The sequence below is a fragment of the Haliotis asinina genome, chromosome 3, assembly GCF_037392515.1.
Source record: "Haliotis asinina isolate JCU_RB_2024 chromosome 3, JCU_Hal_asi_v2, whole genome shotgun sequence".
NCBI classification, from domain to species: Eukaryota; Metazoa; Mollusca; class Gastropoda; order Lepetellida; family Haliotidae; genus Haliotis; species Haliotis asinina.
In genome coordinates this window covers 14581888-14608053 of record NC_090282.1, presented here as the reverse complement: position 1 = coordinate 14608053, position 26166 = coordinate 14581888, and the positions used below count along the sequence as shown (strand labels likewise).

General features: G+C 38.5%; 1 protein-coding gene and 5 non-coding genes across 9 annotated transcripts in view; all 6 read right to left on the bottom strand.

The window, feature by feature from the left end:
- Positions 1–26166, bottom strand: part of LOC137277520 (pumilio homolog 1-like) — a 39869-nt gene continuing 13703 nt past the window's right edge. The window contains exons 4-21 of one of the 4 annotated variants that reach the window (XM_067809288.1): positions 25407–25533; positions 24974–25092; positions 22792–22955; positions 21845–22106; positions 21501–21588; positions 19223–19303; positions 18581–18808; positions 17884–18039; positions 17480–17605; positions 15957–16118; positions 13507–13695; positions 12423–12558; positions 12040–12174; positions 11360–11618; positions 10668–10805; positions 7215–7462; positions 6451–6534; positions 1–5757 (exon numbers count right to left, since the gene is read on the bottom strand). In XM_067809288.1, the coding sequence (XP_067665389.1) occupies positions 5523–5757; positions 6451–6534; positions 7215–7462; positions 10668–10805; positions 11360–11618; positions 12040–12174; positions 12423–12558; positions 13507–13695; positions 15957–16118; positions 17480–17605; positions 17884–18039; positions 18581–18808; positions 19223–19303; positions 21501–21588; positions 21845–22106; positions 22792–22955; positions 24974–25092; positions 25407–25533 (2937 nt within the window). In that variant the 3' untranslated portion in view covers positions 1–5522. The remainder of the gene's footprint in view (positions 5758–6450; positions 6535–7214; positions 7463–10667; positions 10806–11359; positions 11619–12039; positions 12175–12422; positions 12559–13506; positions 13696–15956; positions 16119–17479; positions 17606–17883; positions 18040–18580; positions 18809–19222; positions 19304–21500; positions 21589–21844; positions 22107–22791; positions 22956–24973; positions 25093–25406; positions 25534–26166) is intronic. The other 3 variants (XM_067809289.1, XM_067809290.1, XM_067809291.1) reach the window with 3 other exon arrangements.
- On the bottom strand, positions 6010–6231 carry LOC137279297 (small nucleolar RNA SNORA73 family). The gene has a single exon (XR_010956691.1). It is a non-coding gene; the product is annotated as a small nucleolar RNA SNORA73 family (small nucleolar RNA).
- Positions 7553–7775, bottom strand: LOC137279295 (small nucleolar RNA SNORA73 family). Its single transcript, XR_010956689.1, has one exon. It is a non-coding gene; the product is annotated as a small nucleolar RNA SNORA73 family (small nucleolar RNA).
- On the bottom strand, positions 8229–8451 carry LOC137279293 (small nucleolar RNA SNORA73 family). Its single transcript, XR_010956687.1, has one exon. It is a non-coding gene; the product is annotated as a small nucleolar RNA SNORA73 family (small nucleolar RNA).
- On the bottom strand, positions 9188–9410 carry LOC137279296 (small nucleolar RNA SNORA73 family). Its single transcript, XR_010956690.1, has one exon. It is a non-coding gene; the product is annotated as a small nucleolar RNA SNORA73 family (small nucleolar RNA).
- Positions 10112–10334, bottom strand: LOC137279294 (small nucleolar RNA SNORA73 family). Its single transcript, XR_010956688.1, has one exon. It is a non-coding gene; the product is annotated as a small nucleolar RNA SNORA73 family (small nucleolar RNA).

Genomic DNA, 26166 nt, shown 5'->3' with positions numbered 1-26166 from the left:
TTTGATTCACAATCATTTGATAACTTTATTGTCTATAGCAAAACACGGCTTCTTACACTTGTACAATCTTTATACAGCATGTACATTTACCAAAGCTACCAGTGGGGTTGTAGAGTTTGGCAAGACTACATGATGCAATGGATGAAATAGACTCTTTACAGCTGGTTCGGCCCTTGACTCACAATGTAGATGTGAACTCCCCCAAAACGATTCATACATTTTTACAAGAAAAACAGCAGTCACTGTTAAATAGGGAATAAAAACCTGATAAATATACATGATTTGTATCAGACAAATATACAGAAGCTAAATTACATTACAATACACATTGAACAATATACAAGTATGATTTATCTTTGTGTTCCAATCTACAAAACATACATGCACACAATGATATATGAATAATGGCAAACACATACCTAGTCAGAGGGGAAAATTCAAGGCAAATAGAATATCTAGATAAACACATAGCACTATCTTACCAATTACCCCTGTTTTGTTGGAAGAATCATTCATGGTAAGGGGTTGAGACAAACAGCATTACCCCAGTGAGTTTAAAAAAAAGAAGAAAAATGTTATGAAAACATTTTCACATGCTACATCAATTCTATCCAACACCTCTACAGCATATCAATTTGAAACCTGTGCTGTTGGAAAATAAAACATCAAAGCATGGACATATTAAATATATAAGAAGGTAAAATGTTAAATCCTTGATTAAATGTGTCAGAAATTAACTGTCAAGTGCTTTTAGGACAATATCAGACCACTTGAAATCAAATTGAGATTAAAACATATGTATATATATATTTATATATTTTACACAAGCATCAAGCCATAGGTAATAGAATTTCTCTTGACTTAAACAAGTCAGGACAAGTTGGGAAATACAATTCTAAATAATTTTTAAGAGAAATTAATAAGCCAGGTATTTCTTCCATTTCGTTCCACAGTGACTAGATAAATATTTCCAAGATGAAAAATGTGAAACCATACCACGAAGACTCCAGTGTAGAAAGCCCTTCTTTCAAGACCTTATTAAAACAAAACAAAACAAAACAAAACAAAAAAAAAAGAGTAGAAAAAGAAATGCAATCTTTGAAGATATGTTACAACCAAAAATGCTACCTCTCAAGACGTTCTGTCTATGATAAGAAAACAAACACAAAATACTGAGAAATGTATTCAATGTAACCAATGGTTTGAACAGCTGAAAATAACAGGTCCCAATTTTAGTGCAAACTTAGCACAACTAGAATAAAATTTGAAAATACTCAAATTCATTGGTGAAAGTTAGTGACTTTTGTACAAATGATGGGAAATGTTTCCTGGGTTTTAATAACGAAAGTGATCTCTGTACATATTAATATATAAAACTGTCAGATAGCAAATCCGATTTACAAAATGTACATTTGTACACATGTCAATCTACACGAGAGAGTAATAATGTACACCTGCTGCTGTTTATTTCATTTGGCCGACTATTGACAAATTTCACAAAAATATTACAATACTAACTACAGATGAGTGCAAAAAATGGGGAAAAAATATATGAAATATTACAATAGGATACATGATTAAACACAGACAACGATATTAAATGCAACATAATAATATACACCTATGCCTCCTGTCCCGCAATCCTGGGGCACTGGGTAGTAGCAACAGTTAGTCATACACCTTTCAAGGGCAAAGCCTGATTACCAACATTGACCAGTTGACCGACTTCTCTCAATATCACTGCAAGGGATTCTAACCATGCTGTGAGCTTGCAAAGTAGACAGAATCTTTCAAGTAATAGGCACAGGATATTAAATAGCTTACATTGGAATGTTGTTAATCAAGACCCTGAACTATTCCAGTGTGTGACAATCTGTGCAGCTTTTGACATGTGCAACATAAAAAGAGAAGTAGAGAGCAGTTACCTCCCTTGCAGTGAGATATGGATGTTAAGTCAGCAGGTCAGGTCTAGAGGTTTATCAGGATGGACTATCAGAGTTTCACTGAGAAATGTGCCATATTCACAAAGGATGGTGGAGCTTCAAATTTACATAGTGATACTTTCCTCGTTCAGACGAGTCCCTCTGTACAAGATTATTTGAAGTTTCAAATCTAATAGGTTTTAATCTTATCCTCTATATATAGCACCAGTATAGTTTGTATCTTTACACTGCGGTTACACCGGCTTCTTTACATTTGTACAAGCTGATAGAAAATTAAGGCCATTGAATTCCTATGCACATAATGTTACAAAAGTGATTTTATGAACATAACCATTACAAAATACTTGAATATCTCTTTACAAAAAGGTGGGTAGCTTACAAGGAGAGTGTGTGTGGCATACACGCAGGTTAGATGGGAGAAATTTACATACAATGAATTGGCCACCATGATTTTATACAAATCCTTCTATACATGTTCTGTCTCTATTTACACTTTACACCTAAAAGGTTGGTTGGAACAACCTTATTTAGTTTCTGGTGACAGCTGTACAAGCAGTTGCATAGGCAGTGATGAACAAGTTGGTTTAATATATGCACGTCCCAAAAGAATTCATCTCTGATATTTAGTGTTAAGATTTGTTTCTTTGTCTACAATGACACCTGACTGCCAAAAAAGTGTTACAGTCTTCAAGACCTGGTCATCAGAGATGGGTTCTGGGAAGGGTGACTGTCCAGTAGAATGAACGGGTAGTTATCGTTTTGTGTCAATCCAGAATCAGTAGTTTTGTACAAGAAATGTACTATACTTAACAACTCCGACAAGACTTACTAAAATATATTAATATGATTGGTACGCAGGCATTGGGTACAAATTTACACATCCTAAAGAAAATATATTTCTGTTTCAGATCAGTTCACTTTTCACATGGGTGGTGATTGGAATCCAGTATTAAAATAACCACTGCCCGAGAACCATTTCTTGCACCACTTCTTGGCCCTGTGAAAACAACGTGCACCACTAATTTCATAACTTTTCCGCTTCAATCCTTAATACTCTGATATTTAGAAATATCACTAATTGACAAACAAAATATCAATGTGGAAACAAGTTGATGCAGGATGAAGTACATTGTCAAAATTCCTTTTTCTTTACATTTTATGTTAAGTTCTTACATGTAAACATTTACACAGCGAGACAGATCGCATGTTTGAAATGGAATAGTGAGATTTGTACAAGCATATGTTGGAGATGTTAATGATCTCATCTTAACATACATCATCAGAATGTCAACACTATTGTACAATGTTATGGCTTGAACACTATAGTTTTACACATCTAAATATATATTACAGTCTTCTGTTAAACTCATGAAAATCAGATTTTCGGAGACAACATTCAAAGATTTTTTTTACAAACCAGATCTTTTGGAGAAAATGCTAAATTGTACAAATGATTTTCAAGTTGTTTGACAATGTTATATACAATGAATCCGTTTTTTAATAGATACACAATACAGAACAGTTGCCTGTAGTCAGTATTTGATTCTAACACAACATGCTTTTTTGATTCCACTTGTCTGCAATGGATGGATGTGGCATACTTTGACATGAAACTTTCCCAGACAGAAATAGAGAATTATTTGTGAGTTAAGAATATGCAGTAATCTGCAATCTCTGTTCGCTGGCGACAGGAAACTTATGATATGAATGGAGACTCTCCAATTCTGACACATCCATGCAATACTACTAACGGCATTTGTAAAGTCTAAAAATAAGGATCATTCTTGCAACTGTAGATAGACAATCCATACTCCATGCCTGAGTCAACTACACTGACTAATTTGGTTTGCTCTCTTCAAGAAACCTGATCAATTGGAGTGTTTATTATTCCTGATTTCATCAGTGTGTGTGTGCATGCGTGTGTGTGTGCATGCGTGTGTGTGTGTGTGTGTGTGTGTGTGTGATAGATAGACAGATAGATAGATAAAGGAATGCAGAATATAGGACTTCAGTGCAAGCTGATTTATGAAAAGGGAAATGACACTGCACTGACCAGAACAACCTCTTCGAACTAGTTAAGTACTTGGGAAGATACCTTTGCATGGAGTATGAATAACATACCTACAGACATCATGTTTACTGCACGTTTTAGTTTGCCTGATCACCGAGTTGATTTAACATAATACCTGCCTTGTTTCAGGTACCCTGTTAGTGGATCTTGTCTATATACATATTGGCAGAGGAACTAAAGGTCTTAAGTAGTCCGTTAATTTCTCAATAAACGAAGATCTTTGGTTGAATAGTGTATGAATGTATAAACTGACTATAGATTCTCACCTATCCATTCTGCAGAATCAAGTGAAGATGAACTTTTAACCTTACCCTTCAGACAAGCAAGTATACAGATTGGAAACCAACAAAATTGTCACCTTATTTTCAGATATAACTAACAACTTGTGCATGAGGAGAGAATGTAGCTAGAAACCCTTACTCTAAGTTCATAAATTGCAACTGCTAGCTTCATATATGTACTTCTATAAGGACAGTTCAAGAGGTAAGTTTAGCAATATCCTGTGTAACTGCAAGGTCAGCTAATGTGAACTGGCTCATTCTCCCTCTTCCTACGCAGTTTGGCCCATTGACTATCTTCACTGGGGGGAGGGATGGGAATAATCACTGAAAAATGTACAACACTCACAACAACACTGATAAAGAATTGCAGGTGCAGTGACCTCCTGGGTGGGGCCAAGGTTCCGAATGGGCCCTCCCATCAATGGACGTAATACCATACAGAGGTAAGGAACCGAAAGTTACCTTAGTGATACATGATTATCGGTCAAAGTACTGCTCTCCACAAAGGGACTGACTACCTCCACCTTGAGCACTGATTAATTTAATTCAAACAATTTAAAGTAAATTCCGCCCTTCATAGTTGATTTCAACTCTTACTCCCTCAAAGTGATTCTTAACGATGCTGGAACCTGCAACTCTGCTTACTACGGTTGGAACCAGTGGAGCAAGTGCTATCCTCTGCCCAATCAACAAACCCACAAAGGCACTAGTCACACAAGCGACAACAAGAATATAATGGATTATATAGATACTGTCACAAAATCTACCTAGGGATGGTTAAGAAAAAAGCAAAGAGAAAACCCTAACTAGACTTCCCAAACTCTGTAAACAAGTAAAATACCACATTAGTACAAACTACTATTGTAAAACCTGGCACTTGAGCGAGCATCTCCTTCAGGCTAACTGGTCATTTGATTCTCGCTCCACAAATTTAGTTAGCAAAAATTAATGCAAAAACAAAGTAGAGAAAGGTGAAAGCAAAAATAGAATATTCTACCGAATCTCATTTCCGAGAAACGGATTTCCAAAAAAGACAAGTCAGAAGAGTAACATTTGTATACACTGGGAAACGGACAAAACAGGGCTTTGTTATTCGACAGCTATCTTATTTCTATCTTTGGAGAAATGCCCATTATAGAATTATTCCATGGGTAAAAACACATGATTCGTCTTTGAATCCCAGTAGTATAATCTATTTTACCCTTCAGACACAAAAATTAATGCTCTTCAAGGAAGTGCTCCATTTGGGGGCATTCCAATGGGTCCCAAGTCAGAGTTGTTTTTCAGGAAGAACTTTTCTAGTTTGGCAAGTATGTGCTTGCCATACGTGTACTTGCGCAAGGTACCGATGTGGGGACGGATCTTGTGCATGAGTATCTTGCGCTGCGGTGGTTCTGCCACATCGATCATCTTCTGCACAACATAGTTCGCAAACTGATCCTTCATCATTGTGTAAAGTGCACTGCAAAATGGAAGACAAATCTTAGAAATGCTTTGGAAATATGGTAAATAATCTGGAGTAGAAAGTTGTGTGATTGACAGTTCAGAAATAAACCTCGTCATCTGTATCTGATTGCTCTCAAGTCAATGGATATCTGTTCTAAAATCGTACTGAGACCGGAAATTAGTATGGAAGACTGAAACAAACACCAGACATTCTGGTCAAGCCAATCAAATGGAAACTCCGCTGCCAACAAAAAATATTCATCATTAATTCTGTTCTCTGCATGGTTTGTCTCCCCTGTCACAGCCACAAGGGCTCAGAGAAGTCTATGGAATATGCAGAGGTCAGTCCACACCCAAATGAATTTAGGGGACTGATTTTCTAGCCAACACTGTGGAAAGGGAATATACTTCACACCCAAAAAGGCTCTCAGCTCCCATTTGCCACAAAGACAGCGCCATAATCACTGAGGATTATGGATGTCAATGTTGGTATTGCTTGCAGTCACCTTTATCTTACCTCACCTACAAAGGTCTGTTCTACTTGCACAGTATTAAAAAGTATTGCTGGCTTTCACTCTGAGAGTGAGTACTTTATGTGGCTACGTCAGTAAATATTCTGAATTACCACTCTCCAAGTGACAGACCACCAGTGGTGAGAGTTAAGCCTTAATTTCTCATAGGAAGGGCGGTAATTTACAGATACACCTACCCATCATTAATGGAGCAGACCTCTTCAATGAGAAATGCCTTCTCTTGCCTGGATGAATGGGATACACATTTCTCTACAACATTACTGAAACAAAGAGCAGACAACATGCACTCATCTGGATCAACACTAAGATTCACTCTTGTCACAGTTTAACAGTCTCTCATAGTGAGTGAGTTTAGTTTTACGCCGCTTTTAGCAATATTCCAGCAATATCACGCCGGTGGACACCAGAAAATGGGCTTCACGCACTGTGCCCATGTCGGGAATTGAACCTGGGTCTTCAGCGTGTTAAGCGAATGCTTTAACCAAAAGGCTGCCCCCACCCCCATCCACCAGTCTCTCAGATGGATGAACATTACGACTGATGCTTGTGGAAGCTTAGCTTCAGTTCCTAAGCCAGTCAAAACTCCATCTGGTAGTAAAAGACAAGCTCATACCAAGACTGAAATCTAAGAAAACAATACAAACACACAACTTTGGACTCGACTTGTAAGTTTTGGGCTGAGAACGGAGAAAGACACTGGTAATCAGAGTAACATTTATTAAAGACTTCTGAGCAAATATACAAGTAGAATGCTGTATGAGCAGACACTACGCTTGATGTGGCTGTCACATCCACGAAGGATAACCAACCAACAACCCTAACTCCAACAAGTTTGTTTGCACAGAGTAAAAAGGTAACACATCCCTAAAATCTCAATGTTTGGCACCACCAGTGCTTTAATTCTGTTTGCAAAGATTCCTGGAATGCTTGAAACTCATACCTGGCAAACTTATGCTGACTGAGAAGCAACACTTTCCCCCTGATCATGGTTACTATCTTGCTTTTATCCTCAGGACGCCCATGTTCCAGAACATGCTGAATGACGTAGTTGCCATACTGGTCTTGCACAAGGCGCTCCGTATGTTCATGCAGCTCTTCAAGAATTGGCATTGTTTGTTCAGGCATGCAATGTTCAAGGATTCGCTGGATAACCCGGCAGCCATAGGGGTGAGTTGACAGAGTGAAAACCTGCAAGGAGGAGAAACAAAACATCTAATATAACACATGAGTATTGTAAATCTTTTACACAAAGCACTGTGACTTGCCCTGATTTACAATTTCTGTTCTCTGCATGGTTTGTCTCCCCCGTCACAGCCACAAGGGCTCAGAGAAGTCTATGGAATATGCAGAGGTCAGCCCACACCCAAACAAGTTTAGGGGACAGGTTTTCTCTCCAACACTGTGGAAAGGGAATATACCTCACACCCAAAAAGGGCACTCAGCTCCCATTTGCCACAAAGACAGCGCCACAATCACTGAGGACTATGGATGTCAATGTTGGTACTGCTTGCGTTCTTGCCCATAAAGATAGTCATGACAGCTAATCTGAACAAAGTCACAGAAACTTATGAAACCTATCACTGTACCATCATAAATTTATCAATCACTGAGGACTATGGATGTCAATGTTGGTATTGCTCATAAACATTATCACTTAGCTAATCTGAACTGAGTCAAAGAAGCATATACCATTCGTAAATGTTCTCCTCGCATACAATAAATCAAGCAAACTCAACATGGGATAAACAATGGGTAAAATAAGGTCAGAGAATGCTATCGCAGTTGTCTCAGACCAAACTCTTCATACTTGCAACTGCTTGCATTGCTCGTGCAAAACATCGTTCTCCTACACTGTTTTGTTTCTTTAGAGATACAGTAGGATAAACACTTCTACCATTTCTTTAAAGGTTTGTGGAGTATGAATCCAACCCTTAACAACAAAAACATTTACAATTTTTGTTCTCTGCATGGTTTGTCTCCCCTGTTACAGCCACAAGGGCTCAGAAAAGTCTATGGAATATGCAGAGGTCAGTCCACACCCAAACAAGATTAGGGGACTGGTTTTCTCTCCAACACTGTGGAAAGGGAATATACCTCACACCCAAAAAGGGCACTCAGCTCCCATTTGCCACAAAGACAGAGCCACAGTCACTAAGGACTATGGATATCAATGTTGGTATTGCTCGTGTTCTTGCACGTTAAGACAGTCATGAGTGGCACAAACAACTAATCTAAACAAAGTCACAGAAACTTATGAAACTTGTCCCAGTACTATCCCTCCTACAATGAATTATAAGAAGACATGGCCATCAGTATCCCCTGCCACAGTGTTCTGTTCCTATTTGGTTCCTGTTTTTAACTCCACATAAAACGTTCATGTCCTGAAAAAACATATCAAATTTGGTTTCACTATCTTTAGCAATGCACATAGGCAAGAAAGGCATGGCAAGTCCATAACTCTGTAACACATTGTAAAAGTTTTTGTTTTCGAACTAAATCAAGGTATTGATGTCCTGAAAACACATATCAAATTTAGTTTCCCAATCCATTTTTAAAAAAGACATACCTGTTGAAAAAAGAAAAAGTATCCCCATCATGTCGGACAGAAGCACAAATCTGTCTTTCAGCCTCCCTCTTTGTGGTGGGAGATATAACAAGCTCACTCACTTTGGGATTGACAAGAGGTAAATTAAGATTAGAGATATCTAACACAATTGCCATTAAAATGGTCAATTATTGGTCACATAGCTAGAAATACCATACTTGTGACTGCTTGCATTACCCGTACACAATTTCATTCTACCGTAGGTTTTGGTGTCATTAGAGATGCGGAAAGATTAACATTTCTACTATTTCCTTCAAGGTGTGAGAAGAAAGAAACCAATTCCCACCAACAAAAATATTCATCATTAATTCTGTTCTCTGCATGGTTTGTCTCCCCTGTCACAGCCACAAGGGCTCAGAGAAGTCTATGGAATATGCAGAGGTCAGTCCACACCCAAATGAATTTAGGGGACTGGTTTTCTCTCCAACACTGTGGAAAGGGAATTTACCTCACACCCAAAAAGGGCACTCAGCTCCCATTTGCCACAAAGACAGCGCCACAATCACTGAGGACTATGGATGTCAATGTTGGATGAGATACAAAAATTAGGAAGGGGGACAACTATGTCTTGTGATAAGTTTGTGGAATGTAAAAAGTCGATGGACAAATGGGTGAAAAATACATCAAATACATTATTCTGTATTCCACTGACTACTTATGACACACACATCACAAATGATAAAAAAAGGCAGGTGTGTGTGTGTGCGCCTGTGCGTGTGCGTTTTCACACACACACAAAAGAGAACCACATGGTGCAAGTGCAAACTTGATGCTTTCTATGTGGCCATGTTTAACTTGTTGTGTAATATTAAGACTGGAATACTTAAACAGTATGGTGGTTGCCAGGACCTGTCAGTGTACAAACGTGGACCAAACATAATCGAAACCGACATGCACTGACAAATGGCTTCTGCTTACGACATGCTATCAACAAACAGAAGCTGCAACTATCCATCAGTGTTATCCCCTCTTATCATAAACTATACCAAACTACCTTAACATGGGATTAACAAAAAGAAAATTAATGGAAGAGAATTCTATCATTGTTACCATTACCATGGTCACAGACCATGAGCTGTCATAAATGCAATTGCTTGCTTTGTTTGAGCAAAATTTCTTTCTTCGATACTTTTGGCTTTATTTAAGATGCTGAGTTCAAACATTTAACAGATTGATAATCTTGTTGCACAACATGAAGACACTTTAGTAAGCTGAAGACCGTGAAGTTCTTGTTCTGTTCTCTGCATGGTTTGTCTCCCCTGTCACAGCCACAAGGGCTCAGAGAAGTCTATGGAATATGCAGAGGTCAGCCCACACCCAAACAAGTTTAGGGGACAGGTTTTCTCTCCAACACTGTGGAAAGGGAATATACCTCACACCCAAAAAGGGCACTCAGCTCCCATTTGCCACAAAGACAGCGCCACAATCACTGAGGACTATGGATGTCAATGTTGGTACTGCTTGCGTTCTTGCCCATAAAGATAGTCATGACAGCTAATCTGAACAAAGTCACAGAAACTTATGAAACCTATCCCTGTACCATCATAAATTTATCAGAAAGGGGAACTCGCTTAATACTCCAGGACAAATCACACATGAAAAAGGCTGCAAAAACCACACCAGCTTCTAAAGGCGTACTTTCACAAAAATCCACTGATGCTGCTGCTGCCAAGAAACACACAATGTTTCTGATGTGAAGGAGACAACAATGTAAAGAAAATAGAGCAAATGCAGGTGCTCTCCACTGAAAGATGCCCATACAGTACAAGAGCGGCTGACCTGACTCACCTGGCCTTTAAAGGCATCAATGATGAACTGGAGATGTTTGGGGTCTACACACTCTATACACTTTTGCACTACGTGATTGCCGTTTTGATCTTTCACACACTTCAACACATGTCCATCCAGTTCTTTCACGATCTCAACCTGAAACAGAGGTGGAAGGATGACAAACGATTAGTTAGAGATACACAAGATAGCTTCACCAAACCTCATTAAAATGTTTTAAGACTGGACAAGTTTCGCTCACAAATGAAAATGTTAAATAGTCAGCTTTACCTTACACAGTATTCACTTAGCCACCTTTAATTTATCAAAGACAAGAGAATGCAAGGGAAGAACATGCGGTTTTGGGTTGTTTTTTTTAAAAACTGAATTTGAATATAGATCTGCATCTGCCTTGTGCAATATTTTCTAAGCAGTTAAATACCCACTACTAGATGACAGTTAAATGACCTACCAACCATAAGACATCAACTATGAGTATTGTTTAAAGCGCTTATAGCAATATTCCAGTGCTATGAAAGCGGGGTATGCCGGAAATAGGCTTCACACATTGTACTACTGGGGGGACCCAGGTGCTTGGCATGATAAAGCCAATGTGTTGAAGACAAGGATACCGCACCCAAAGAGTCATGAAATAACTTCTTTGACTAGTATACTGTGTTGAAATGTTTGCTGAAGGTGTAGTGATTGATTACCTGCATGTCTGCTGGTATGGATTCCAATGCTTTCTGGATAACGCGACAGCCGTACATCTGTAAAGCTAGAGGCAACACATGGCCGCGTACTCGCTGAGCTAGGGTCTGCTTCTGATCTGAGGATCCAAATTCAAAGAATTTTTGTATGACATAATTTCCAAAGACATCGGTCATGAGACTGTATGCTGCTGTGAGAATCTCCCCGAACACCATGGCCTTCTCTTGATGAGTTGCACGCTCAAGCTTCTGTTGAATGAATCTGAAAAGTCATTAGGATCATAAATGAATGAATATGTCCCCTCAAAATGCACTTTATATTTTTGTTTCACACCACAGTAATTGATCATAAGGTGAGTGAGTTAGTTACGTTTTACTCCACTTTCTGCAGTCAGAGTCAGTGAGTGAGCAAGTTTAGTTTTACACCTAGTTTAGCAATAATCCGGCAATATCAGTGGTACACAATAGAAATGGGTTCACACTTATGTGGGAAATCGAACCTAGGTCTTTGGTGTGATGAGTGAGCACCCTAACCACTAGGCCACCCTACTGCCTGTCAAACATCATCTGTGCAGGTAAAGAACGCAGAAAAGCAACCTTAGCAGTCCCAAAATATCCAAATGTTAAAAAAAACAAACAAACAAAAAAAACCTGTACGAAATAAAAAAGACACAAACACTAACCTTGAACCATGCTGGTCCTGGGAGAACTCAACAACGTGATTGACGAGGTCCTTCAGCTGGAGATTTGGAATACGATTGTTACGGAAGTCCTCGAGCAGACGGCTACGTCCTGTCACCTCCTTTGACAAACTAGCACTGAAATTGAAAAATAGAAAAAAAGTAAGCAAGGCTCAATAATACCCCCAAATGTGACTTCTATCTTCAGCATTACAAGTAATTATTTTTCTTGACAAACATACAATATCTGTATCATACTTTGCACTGTACTTATCCTGTGATTTCCCACACAAGTGGAAAGTAAACTCCATTCAGATTAATTTACATAAACCTTTAGTCACAAATGGACATGTCTGACATGGAGAAATGAAAAACACAAAATTTACCTTCGAGATGCAAAATTACGATTCTGGAACAAAGTGGAGTTTCCAAACAGACCATTGGCTGGTGAGATAAGTCCAGCTCGGTACTTTGCTTCGGCTCCTGGGGCAGCTGAGTAGGGACGTCCACTCCCACCTAGACCTGACGAGCGACAATCAACATTATGAGTGAGTGAGCTTAGTTTTACGCCTCACTCAGCAATATTCCAGGCATATGGCGTCAGTCTGTAAATAATCGAGTCTGGACCTGACAATCCAGTGATCAACATCATGAGCACTGATCTGCAAAATTGGGGACCGATGTCATGTCTCAACAAAGCCAGCGAGCCTGACCACTCGATCCCGTTAGTTGCCTCTTATGACAAGCATAGTCGCCTTTTATGGCAAGTATGGGTTGCTGAAGGGACCTTCATGGGTTATCAACATTATGAGGGTTAAGTCACTGATAAGACATTGCTCACAGAAAGGTTTCAAATTCACTTAGTAGTTGACAATATTAATCAGCTCATCATACTGGTCTGAACACCTGAACAAATAGTACATTGACAGTATACATAATACCATCCTTGTTGTAATCAGCACCTTCAGATCTCAGACAGAGACATGTATTAAATTCACACATCAGAGAAACTTACCCATAATCAAGTTGCAGAGTGAGACTTATTTGAACTTTGATGTAGCTTAAACATTTTGGATTGTATCTGCAGAGTGCAACTGTTCCTACATAGCTGTTTCATGAAAAGATTTGCACTATTAAGAAAAAATAGTCAGTTCTCCAAGTGGTAAGATTAATGACACATTGAGGTGGAGGAGGAGGCCAGACAAAAGCCAAGTTATTAATGTGAGGCATCCATGCTAACACAGGAGTGATTATTTTTTACACCACTTTTTGCTATATTCCAGCCATATCATGCCAAGGTACTCCACAAATGGGCTTTAGACATTATACCCTTGTGCAAAATCAAACCTGTGCCTTTGCCTGTGTCACTCAGCAACCCCACCACCCTCATTCATCCAAACATTGATCAGGAAGCGTTTACTGGAGCAAAGCACATGTACAGCCGGTGCAGTAAGAAGAAAGCTTTCTCACCACAATTATCCCACGATCCTAGTGTGAGATTCGAGGTTGAACCAGAGAGGGATGGGGGTGGTGTCATGGACTGCCCTGGCTGCATGAGACCCCCAGGGCCAGCCGGGGAAGCCATCCCACTTAGCTGGCTGTAATAACCACCAACAGGAAGCTGCTGCCGCTTCACGTCAAACGATTCACGCCGCTGACCTACATAAAACATGTTATGCTGTTCACAAACTTGAAATAATTCACATGTAGTGTAAGCATGTGTGAATATTGCAATTTTGGGAGTGAGTGAGCTTAGTTTTAAGCTGCAAGTTGCAAGTTTTTATATATTACATCAATGGTAACAACAACTAATTATACTAGACAATTTGATTGTGGCAGTTGCACTACTGATGTCTATATCCAAACAAGGTATATAGACTGCATTACCCTGGCTGTATACATGTCTCATCTCACATACAGCTTAAACATTTCACATTCATGTGTCACAGGTAGCTAATTTGAGTGTGATCAGAAATATCATGCATAACAACATCTACACACAATGAAAACACAGTCGGTCAAAAGCCTTAATTCACAGAGTTACCATGAATGATAAATTGTTACCAACATCCAACTGTGGAAGAAGAACTAAAATATTTGTGACTTGGTAACATGCAAATTCAGATAATATTTCATTCATTCACAATTTGACCACTCTGTAGGCATAAGCTGAATAGAAACAGTATACTATAAACAGGAAGATATGATTCTGTCCACATTTTACCATATCAATACTAAAATCAACTGACCTTCCACTTTGTACAGGTTCAAGATAGCGAATGTTATCAAACTATTAATACCAACATCCCCTCTTTTCCCTCTCAAATATGTCTTTGTTCAAGTGTCTCTTTAGCAATGAAGAACTGAAGACATTCTTTGTAAAAAAAAGTCTTGATTATCCCCAGCAGTAGTACAGTCTAATAATAGACTCACACTGAACATCTTACATGAAAGTGTGTGGTGTACCACAGGCCTCATTACGAAGTACATAAGTTATATGGGTTCCTGAAAAAGCAACTGACAAAATGCATCACTTATTAAACAATCTACAGTTCATGCACTACTCTCTACTGTTGTCTACAGTACTGCCAACCAAACCCTCAATCCATTTCTGAACATGATGAATGGTGATGATATGTTAGTATGTGAACAAAGTGCTAGGTGTCCTGTAACAGTGCTGTTGCCTGGTAGAACAACTCAAAACATCCAACTCTCCACCGACCTCACTAATCTCACGACCATGACAGTTTTATATTAAGTATAATCACTGAAGACAAGCCAAGCCCTGTTACTGTTGCTCGTCATGCAAACATTCACATATTAGAACTGACACAGAGTAAAAATACTTATATGAACATTATCCAAAAGAAACACCTGGACCCTGGTACATAAACGATATCTTACCACCCTACTATGTCCAGGTATGAAATACAAAACTAACAAAGGTTGCAATATGACACATAACACTTGTTAAGCTTGTAGACAGTCTTTCCTCAAAGCTCCAACACTTATTTTATCATTTGACTAAAAAAATCTCCTTGCAGTGAAAGTATTGCAAACTATTTGATCCTAGTAAGACCTTTGTCAACACCCATAACAGTGACAGTGGCAGCAAAGGTTGCTTTGTGAGATAGTCTACACCTGAGACTATCTGCAGAGTGACTTCAGTTCTACAGTATCTGAATGAACTGATCAAGGTGGGTTTCACACATCAGCTCCACTTGGCAAACTCTTATTATCCAAAGGGCCGCAACGATTTAGTTCTCATGCCTTAGTTTCCATTTTCAAAAACCATCATAACAATTTTCATTTGACATTTGAATACCTATTTAAATTAATTCCACAGAGCCGGAACCAACAGTTTTGAGCCCTGATATAAGGCAAAACATGACTGTTTGATGTCAAGTTAAGAGTTAAATAAATCTGACGTTTTCACTTTTATGAAGAATTGAATTGAATCATGGTCTGGGTGAGCTGTTGCTGTCCTAGTTATCAGATCAATTACGAACCCAAGGACTGCGACTCTGCAGGGCAATCATAAAATACCCTTTACCCCTTTTCAATTAATTGACTAATCTACAATCTTAGCACTAAGATTACTCTGTGGAAACAGAGGTCCAGGCAACCTTTGAATATTGTTCTCTACATTGCATTTAAGAATACAAGACTCAAAGGAGGGGAGACCTACACAATTTCCATTTTCAGCTTTGATAATGCCAACTTACATCAATAGAACAGCTATACATAGGCAGTAATTGGGTCACGCAAGTACAATGGGCTAAAAACAAGTAATAAAGTTAAGTCTGCACAACAATTAACACTGAGCTGCTCTATGAACACAACTATCAGAGCTGGACTGGTCTCAGGTTCTATCAAAGCTTCAATCGGGAGCATCATCAGCATCAGCATCATCTACGAACCTGATCCTATCGCTCCTGGCGTGGATGAGCCAAGACTTGGGAGTCCGTTGCTACTGTAGCTGGTCTGTTGCTGGGGGTTGAGACTAAGATTGGCGGCTATTGGGGTGAACAGACTGGTGGTTACTTGAGTGTAGCCCAGGCTGCTGGAGGGGGTATAGCCTGCTAGGAGGGAGGAGGACATATGTAACCTGGCCACGGTGGCACGCAGTGCAACAAGGATGCATCCAGGACGAGCTAGCAGAAGCATTCTACCTAATTTGATTATTATTTCTACAGGACTAAAGCGTTTTCATGATACCATGAAGGAGTGGGATCGAACCTATATCAAACAGATTCGCAAATTGAAAAACTTTTACACAATCTGTGCAAGTGCTGTACCTTAAAGTGATTGCAAGAGAACTTACAGATGGACCAGTTAGGTAACTGAGGTATTAACATTAACTATTCATTCAAATGTAAATGTGCACTAAATATAATTGCTAAATTTCATGCTTAGAACTTTCAGCCAAAATACTTTGTGTGACTCTTTCACTCCTGTCTATGACCTGGATGCACCACTGTTCCAGAATCTAATCCTCATTACATCAGCGATATATTATCAGGTATGAAGAGTTTATACAATCATTTTACAGTGTTCATCAATGTGCAGAGAGTGATATGTTGCCTAATAACAAGTGCAGAAATGAGTTATGTCAAAACTGGTGCATTTCCAAATTTTTAACAGTGCAAAAATTGGAAACTCAAATACAACCTGACTAAATGTACACAAACTTTTAAGCAAAAGTTTTGATCTGCATTACAGATATATCAGGATCAATTATCTTTTTTTATCAGAAAGAAGGGCGAGACTTTATTTACCATCCAAAATCATCCTTGCAACTTTTTCTCTTTCCAAACACTAATTCAATCTTTGACGATTGACTGGTTCCAGTGACATAAAGATTAATCATGTTATTTGATTGTGACATCACAAAGGTCTGCCAAATAGTGATGCAATGTCATACATATGCAGCACCATCTCCTGTGGAAACCAGATTTTTATCAGACCGCCTTCAAAACTAAAGCAACGGTATCATTTGAAAATGTCCCTTCGTCTAAGAAGGCGGCTCTACAAGCTACTACCTCTACAAATGTGCCATTCCCTCCTGACTCATAACATACTTACATGCATTCAGTCAACAAGCAGGTAAGTTACCATGTAGGTAATGCTACAACCTAGCACATTGTTCCTAATAGTTTAGTAGATGACACATTTGTTAATACTTATAAGGGACCATGTAACTATGAATGTAAAGAAATGCAGACAAATTTTACTACAGTAGAAAGTCGAAGCAACATGTATCTTATAAAATATATTAATCAAATTTCAATGATAAAACCAAGTACAAAATGATCCTTTGTGATTGTTAGGAGTGTTCTATGTTACAAAGCTAAATCGTCAAAATCTTGAGTGAATGTTAAGGTCCCCTGCAAGTATCAATAGCAACAATGTTTCCAATGCAGACAGGTGTGCAGACACATACCTAAAGAACTACTCTGTTGCTGAGAGTTGCTGTTGCTACTTGACAAGACGACTGGCGGGGTCTGAACTTGCTGAGGCTGTGTTGTTAAAAGACGCAGTGTGTTGTTGCCCATGGAACTGTTCCCGCCTGGCAGAATAGGACATATGTTCATGATATACTTACAAGTGATTCGCCCTTTCTATTCCACGCTGTGAAGTATCATGGTAGGGACAAACAATTTCTATTCCACGCTGTGAAGTATCATGGTAGGGACAAACAATCTTTACCTTTACATAGTACACAAAATATTTTTCTCTAAGATAATGTGCCTAAGTTTTACTTCTACAAATATTCCCCCAAAACATTCACAATTCGTTACATTTAATTAATTGAAACATTACCAATGCATCAAGATTTGGGCCTACCTTGTTGATTGGCATTAGCACTGACAAGAACCGGAGCTGGAGAGACGAGGCGGACTGGTGTACCAATGCCACGAGGGTTGCCCATCACCAACTGTCCATTTTGATCATAGTAAGCAGGTGCAAGTATTTGGTAGCCAGCATCTGCAACAGTCATACCTGCTACTTCACTCAATATTGATGCAGCACAGTAACATCAGTTTTAATCTAAAACAAAGCACCTGCTGTAATGTCTGGGAGGTGGAAGGTCTTTCATACCAAACATACTGTGACAACACACGGAACTCTCTTTTGCAAGTGTTTCCTCTATTTAATACATCAAGTAAATGGCATTTACTGCATTAATCAAGACGACTGAACTTGGTTCTGGTGAAGAATACCAAATGATAATGAGGTTGTACATTACTGTCAATTCCAATAGGTAGATCAATGATTTTAGTTCCCAATACAGGGCAAAATGGGAAAACACATTTCACCGTAAGTGGTACTTGCCAAATGTGAAAGTAAGTTTAAGACCAATTTTCCTTTTATTGGGTCAACTTTCAGTGAAGTTTTTACCTGGCAATTAAAGAGCATACTGAAACCTTTTATTTGAGGATTCTTATCACCAACTGCGGCAGACCCTGAGATGGTTATTTACATCTGAACTTCAACGACTCATAAATATTGCATTCCCTCCATGACAAAAATACATAGTTACTTGGAGCCTGGAGTGGTTGTGCTTGTAGCGCCTGAGGTGTTCCCAAGCCATCATTCTGCTGGGACGGCGTGAGCGGCCTCCCATTGCTCTGCCGTGGCATCATCTGCGTTTGTTGTTGCTGCATGCCCTGGGGGGTCTGCTGCCCTTGGGGCTGCTGTATAAGGTTGGCAGGGTATATGCCCCATGGCGTTTGAACCCCATAATACTGAGGGTGAATTACGGTCGGGCCTACAACAGCAATGTTCGAGTGAGGCACAGACCTACATACAGGCCATACACAAGGCATGCATACCTTTACAAGCAGAACCAAAATAGATAAATAATAAGTTCAGAAAGACAAATTCAGCAGAGATTTTCATAAATCAAGCAAAATGCTAAATAATGTCACAAAAATTCAGACCAAATAAAACTTAATGAGAAAATTGAAAAGTTAACAAAATACACAGATAATGAAAAATAAAAGATAACACCAGTGTCTGCTTGCTCTTACTACCCAGTAAGGCTCCGAAGGATGTGCTCAGAATTGTGAAGGTTGTAAGAGAGGGACCGAGTTCATCCAAAAGTGAATTAAACATAATTGAAGCAGAGTAACTCCTGTGCCACCCTAGGAAGCCTCAAAAAGAGAAGTACGTAGATGCTAACCTGCAATTGGGATCCCCACAGTATACGGATCCTGCGCGCTCAGAACGTAGGGGGGTGGAGCAATTGCAGTAGGGGCCAAGCCTACACGAAGAGCGAAGCACACACTATAAGCCATGCACAACCAATGTGTTTGTCCTACCATGCCCTGGCTGTATGTACAGCACACAATTTGTGTACTCCATGCACTTGATTGGCCACAACTTCCAAACACTCAAAGAAATGATTACCATGCTTTTTCACCCATTACATCTCATATCACCTTGGACCACATCTTGATGCCAAAACATGCACTTTTAATTATCTTAAACCATATGTGCATGAAATATGATTATTTAATTAGAAATGGTTGTATTTTTACCAATACTGAGTCCTCATGGGTGAACAAGTACACACACCTTATCCAGCTTGGTACTTCTACAAATTCATAATTTCAATTTGAATGATGGAATTAATCCTACTTTAATTTTGAAAGACATAACTGCCCCAAGTATCTGATTATACTAATAAACAACTGTCAGGGTTTCGCCCTTAAGAGACTGAAGAGGAAGGTGAACTCTGGATCATATGATATACCAAGCTAGAGAGGTGACATTTCAACATATCATAGATTGAAGTTAGTGCCAATGCAACATAGTTACATACAAAGGATGATGGAACAGATACAAAATATCATTCAAACTTAAAACTTCAAGATGTTAATAGTCACAACATGAACATCAAGAAATTACAGGAAAACGGCAACAAGAAACTAAAATGTCGGTACTTCCAGTCAATTCAACATTCATGAAATACTCTATCTGCAACACATCAATATCGTCATAACAAATACATCACCCACAGACACACAACATGAAAAAATCTCTGTTCAATCTTTAAATTAGAAAAACATTTTATGTTTAAAAAAAATATCTTATAACACTCTTTAAATGAAATGTACCTATGTATGTATTCATCACTGGACTATAGTTCATATTCTCAATACTAGCATTGTTATTTCCAAAACTGGTAGCAAATAAAGATAAGTTTGGCATTTCATATTTCTTTTTGTGGTACTTGCTTACAATATGCCATTCAGCAAGTCAAGAGAAAAAGATTCATGTTGGATGCCAAACCAAACAGGCTATCAACAACTCTTATCACTTTGACCGCATAATATGTTCTCTCTTACTAACATGACCAGCCCAGACACGTGCAGCTGGTTTCCAACCTTTCAACGATCACTATGGAAGAGAGGATGACTACATATTTCCATCTTAAGAAATCTTAAGTTAAGCTGACTGTGATATAGGCCAGTGGAAATGTCCACAATTTAGCTGACAGCAAGGTTCACTCATTGTTAGCTGCTGAGGAATTTGAAGGTGGGATCATAGACCTCTGTATTTCATGCTTCCTTCAGAACACTGACACTGCAATAGCAGAGACTAACTTGGACCACGATATCACGATTTTCTCACATAAATTGCCATAAAATCACACTCAAATTTATCTGCAGCAATTTAAAATCGCATCCTGTTCACCTGTACAATTAGAAAGTGTTTAACTCTATTTTACTGAGAAAGGCTTTTTCGTTATTTTGTTCTGTTATGAGATATTCCGATTGCTTTCTACCTATTTTTAATCTCTGAAACAACTTCCGGTATGGAACTTCAAACATTGTTACACAGTGCTGCACAAAACAAGCTGTGCTGTAAGGAGTATGCTAAGCTATGAACCTCAAAGTACTGTGTTAGTTTTGCCGGACACTGTACAGAGTTTGGGTTCTGGAGTTGTGCTTTGCAATATCATGCCTCTCAAAAACATTGGCTAACGAAACCCAATCATTCGATACTAAAATCTATAAGAATACACATGAATGTGAAGTAACAACTGAAATCGCTGACCTTGACAAAACCATAAAACAAGACACCAATGGTGATGCTAGTAGATCTACAGATTCAATTACAAACTATGTTCCGAAACAGAAATATGTGGAAAACTAAATTTGGTGAGTGCTTCAAGTATGATTCAATGCATATGACAATGTTCATATGTAGCTTATACCTTTTCTTGTGAACGATCATGAACATTAAATCTTATAAGATTCTAATAGTGAGAGAGAGAGAGGAAAAAAAAAAGCTTCTGAGCATTTCTCCAAGGTTATACCAAGGCCTCTCCTACTGTTGTGCCCCAGGTGACTGTAACCTTAACCAATCAGATTGACTCCCAGTCTGTGTCAGTCAGGAGCATGCACACACAGAAAGTTTGAACAAAAAAAGATTCACAACAATCAAGTACCTACCCAGCTGCTGTTGTTGTGTTGCTAATGCATACTGCTGTTGGGTCAGTACAGCTATGGGCTGCTGCTGTTGTTGCTGACGCTGCAGGAGCTGAACAATACCAAAGAAATGAATGCAAATCCATTTCAAGATTTAACTCAAATATTTGTCCAACAAAAAACAATTTTACATTTTCTTCAATACAGAAAGAATTCATTTTCAAATAAATATGAAAAATCAGTGATCATTAAACTTGTTTGGCGGCAGTCCACATGATTGGATTATTCACTGAATTCAAGTTGATGATAATCTGCTAATGACAGAGGAAACTGTCAGATGAAGAAACATGCATGAATTGTGTACCTACCTGGTTGTAGTCCATGTTGAAATTTGGACTATCCATTGAAGGCATGAGTTGACTGCTGTAGTCAAACTGCCCTGGATCAATGCCAACAGGTTCAAACTGAGGGGTGTCCAGCTGAAAGCCTTGCTGATGTACGACAAGCGAGGGCTGCTGATCCAGGAAGTCCCCATCTGGCTTCAGCTGTATCTTACTGGGGTCCAGCTGAAGCTGTGTGGGAGGCACCTTGCCTTCGTCACCAGTCGGGGATGTTTGTCTGCTCCCTCCTCTGTGGAGCAAAGGATACACCATTATGAAAAGATTATTTTCCAATGATGCTCAACATGAAATATGCACGGAACACAATCAGCAAGAACACCTGAAGTGTTCTAGTTTATCTTACAAGGCTACAAGTTATCGGGAAAAGGACATTTCAATATTGATTAAATAGTTTTCTTCAGCAAATGTTCTGCTGGATATGAAGAAACACATTTACTGACACAGGATATGCCAGTCATATTTCCACGACATACTTACATATGAACACCCAAACATTCTTGCGTACCCATTATTTACTGATGGTTTTACCACAGGATGACTACAGACTGCACAGTAATACTGTTCAAATGTTCTAGCTACACATTTCTAACCAGTACGGCAGGTACATCACATAAACATGCAGTGCCATACTTTTTAAAAAAATGCTGCTTTAAGGAATTTTCTAGCAACATCAGGTCTGGGGGAGGAGAGAAAAAGAAAGAAACTGAAATGACAAAGTATATCACTGTGGCAAATCAATCTGGATCTATAGGATGGCAAATGCACTGCCTTAACCACACGGCTCTAGGTCAACAAATAAAAAAACAAAAAACAAAACAAAACAAAAAAAAACATTTATAAATAAGGCCACCCAAAATAAACACTTGCTTTTAATCAGGAATTATAAATGAAGGTAAACTGGTTGCTTGTCTCACCTGAACCCTTGACCATCATCCAATCCATTCTGCAGGATTCCGTTCTGCTGCAAGTCTTTATTCTCTTCTCCGCGGTCACCACCATCATCCTCAAATGGTGATGGCGTCTTGCTCTTCTTTTCAGTAGATGCTTCCACGATACTTGGATCCTGGGCTGCTACAGGCTGAAGAGGTGAGCCATAACAAAGTAAATATTTCTGTTCACTGTATCTTTTGAAGCTCCAATATGAAGAAACCTTTTGATTGTTAAATGCAATTTAATCGTTTGTTGCTAAATACTTGCATGTTACGATGATTTATGTATACTGCTTGGAAACATTTGGTTTATATTCATGTAATTTCTAATTCTCATAACAATTTCTACTAAATCATAACATCAAGCAATACCATTTTACTCGGTCTAAGTAAACTTCGTCTCAGTGTATTTCGTTACACTCCACTACTGAATCTAACAAAACCTAGTAGAAGGTCGCGTCAGGTAACCTCTGAGCAACCAATGACAGTTCAATCAAATGCAAGACGGTTAAATAGATTTAACCAATCAGACAACAGCTACTATTTAGGGATCAGAGGAACTTTCAAAATATTCAGGTCACTGACAGATCTCTCCACAAACAAAAATCAGCATATAACACAGAGTTGTGATGATACGCCCATGCCACGATACGATACGTATCGCGATACTGGTAGTCCGATACATACGATACGATATGTATCACGATATTTTGTATACACCTTGTATACAGAAAAACAAAAGTACTGGAAATAATGTGCTGTTATGTTATTTCAGGGAAGGTATTCTTCTCCCAAGAAAAATAGCACGTCATCATGAAAGACATTTTATTAAAAATGTTTAGCATTTGTCAGTAAAGTAGTGTTTCCAAAATAAATGGAACAGCAGGGATCAACATTGGCACAACTGGCTTTTTTGCACAGATAACAAAATAAATTTGTGAAAATTATTTCAGTCAGAGCATGTCCATGGCGGTAACTTCCACGAAAATCTAAATAGAAGGGGAGAGACTGCTAAGTATGTAAGTATCATGTTGAATCGATACACGACAATCGTATTGATGTATCGTATCGTGCAGCTCTTGAATCGCGATAACTTGCGTATCGATTAATCGTCACAACTCTAATAACACAGTTATTTGACCTGCTTTGGGGCTTCTGATGACATGGTTACCATTAGCTAATATTTCCGCAAGATAAGATCCTTGAATATTTTCAGCGACTGTTTACTCCACCGTTGTCATGGCTGTACGTAAGCCGTGTGCATCACCCGGAAGCGATCGTACGCTAAATAGTAATCAGAATCATTCTGGCACGAACCTTTTCGAGATGAAGAGTTCATAAGGGATGTGAAAATGTGCACTTTCGCAATTTGGTAAGCTGTGTTCTGATCGGTCAATCTCAAAAGTTACCTCATGCCACCTCCCATAAGGTGGAGTGTAACGAAATGTACCGAGGATAAGTTTACTTAGACTACATTTTACTGAGCGAATGAGGATATACACAAAGCAATATTCCGTAAATAATTGAGTCTTGACCAGACAATGCAGTGATTCAAAGCATGAGCATCAATTTATGTAACTGGGACATGGTAAAGTGTCAACCAAATCAAGCGAACTTGACCACTTGATCCTCTTACTCGCCCCTTGTGACAAGCATGGGTTCCTGAATATCACTTTTAAATCTTTTTTTTCTCAGTCTTATATCATAAAACATAAGGTAATGGTAAGGACCCTTTGACTTGATGCTTTTCACACTGAAGAATTTTAACTGCATGTTCTTATGAACCTACAGTTCAAACTATTCATCACGTCCATGATTGTTTAAACGGATTATAAAACAGAACTATGTTTAAATATGTGTAATGAAGCCAAATGTGTAAAGCAGCAAATGGCTAAATGCCTATCAAAGATTTATTCTACAGAATGTTACGTAAATAAATATAATTCAACAAAATGCACCACAAATAATCTACTTGCCACAATATAGAAATTGTCCATACCAAACAGAAAATAATTTTGAGCCTTTGATTCACTCAGTTATGGAAGTCCCTAACAAATCTTTGAATCAGTCAAGCTAAAAGAAACATCAACTGAAGATCAAGATGACAGCAGCAGGAAGCAGTTCATGGCTTTGCAGTAAATAATGAAGTTTTAGTTTCAACACTTACTGTATTCTGAAAACGACTTACAAAAGCCCCTTTCATCCTCATTCTTCCTTCCATATCTTTCCCTGTAGGCGAGCCGCCAAGCACATACTCAACCATATTCACACCAAGAGCACTGGTTTCTGAAATCAGAAAATATATTTGAGAGCTACTGACAGGGGCTTAAGCTCAGTGTTGATTTCAGCGACAAAAAGACATGACAGGTTCTTGTGTGTTACATGTCCACATATACAGTCAAGTTTTATAAATCCGACATCTGCTGTTCAGCAAACTGTCAGATTAATGAAGATGCCAGATTAAATAATTGAGATTGAATTATGTTTATTTAATATCTTACCAACAAAAGCATCGGATAAAGTCAACAGTGGGATAAATGGAGGTCGGGTTAACAAACTTATTTGTACTTTGCATGGAATAATGTATGAAAAACACAGACCTGGTCCACTCCATGTATCGTCGCGTGTTGTCCAGGGGTGGTGCCCTGTGAAGATGCCACTTTTGCCTCCGTCCCCTCCCTTGTGCCCTTCCTCGCCAACCTCCCATATCTTCTTTGAAGGATTGATCTGGACAAAAAAATATTTCCCAGACATTTAGCCAAATATTCAAGAACAGTCTATAAATAATCACACTCAAAAGAAAGGAAGTTTTATACAACTTCAATATTTCTTTCAGCAAAACTTCATGACTACTAGCCTCTTCATCAGTCATTCATCGTTGAGAATACCTTTGGCCCATTTGGGGCAGAATATTTTCTTATTATGTTACAAACAATATTTATAATGGTTATTAACAAAATTATAATTGTTTCATGTTCTTGCTGCAAATAATACAATGGTGAAAAGCATACATAAATGCCTATCACCACCTCAGTTCTTGCTGTGGTTCATAAAACACATTATCCCATTGAATAACGTGGCTGGGAGTATCAACGATATAAGCATCTGTCCTTAGCTTATGATTCCAAATACAAAGTTTCTCAAAACTTGAACTAAAGACATAAAATGTTTGATTTTAGACCATTCTGGACAAAAATACATTGTCTGTTTAAAATCATTCTTATAAAGACATGTTTCATTTATGTATACAGACATCAAATAGATTTATGCAAATGAACATATATTTGACAGTGAAAATAAGTTCACTTCCTAACATTAATTCAATACATTTAAACAATGTAATGTAGTCTTTCATAGACA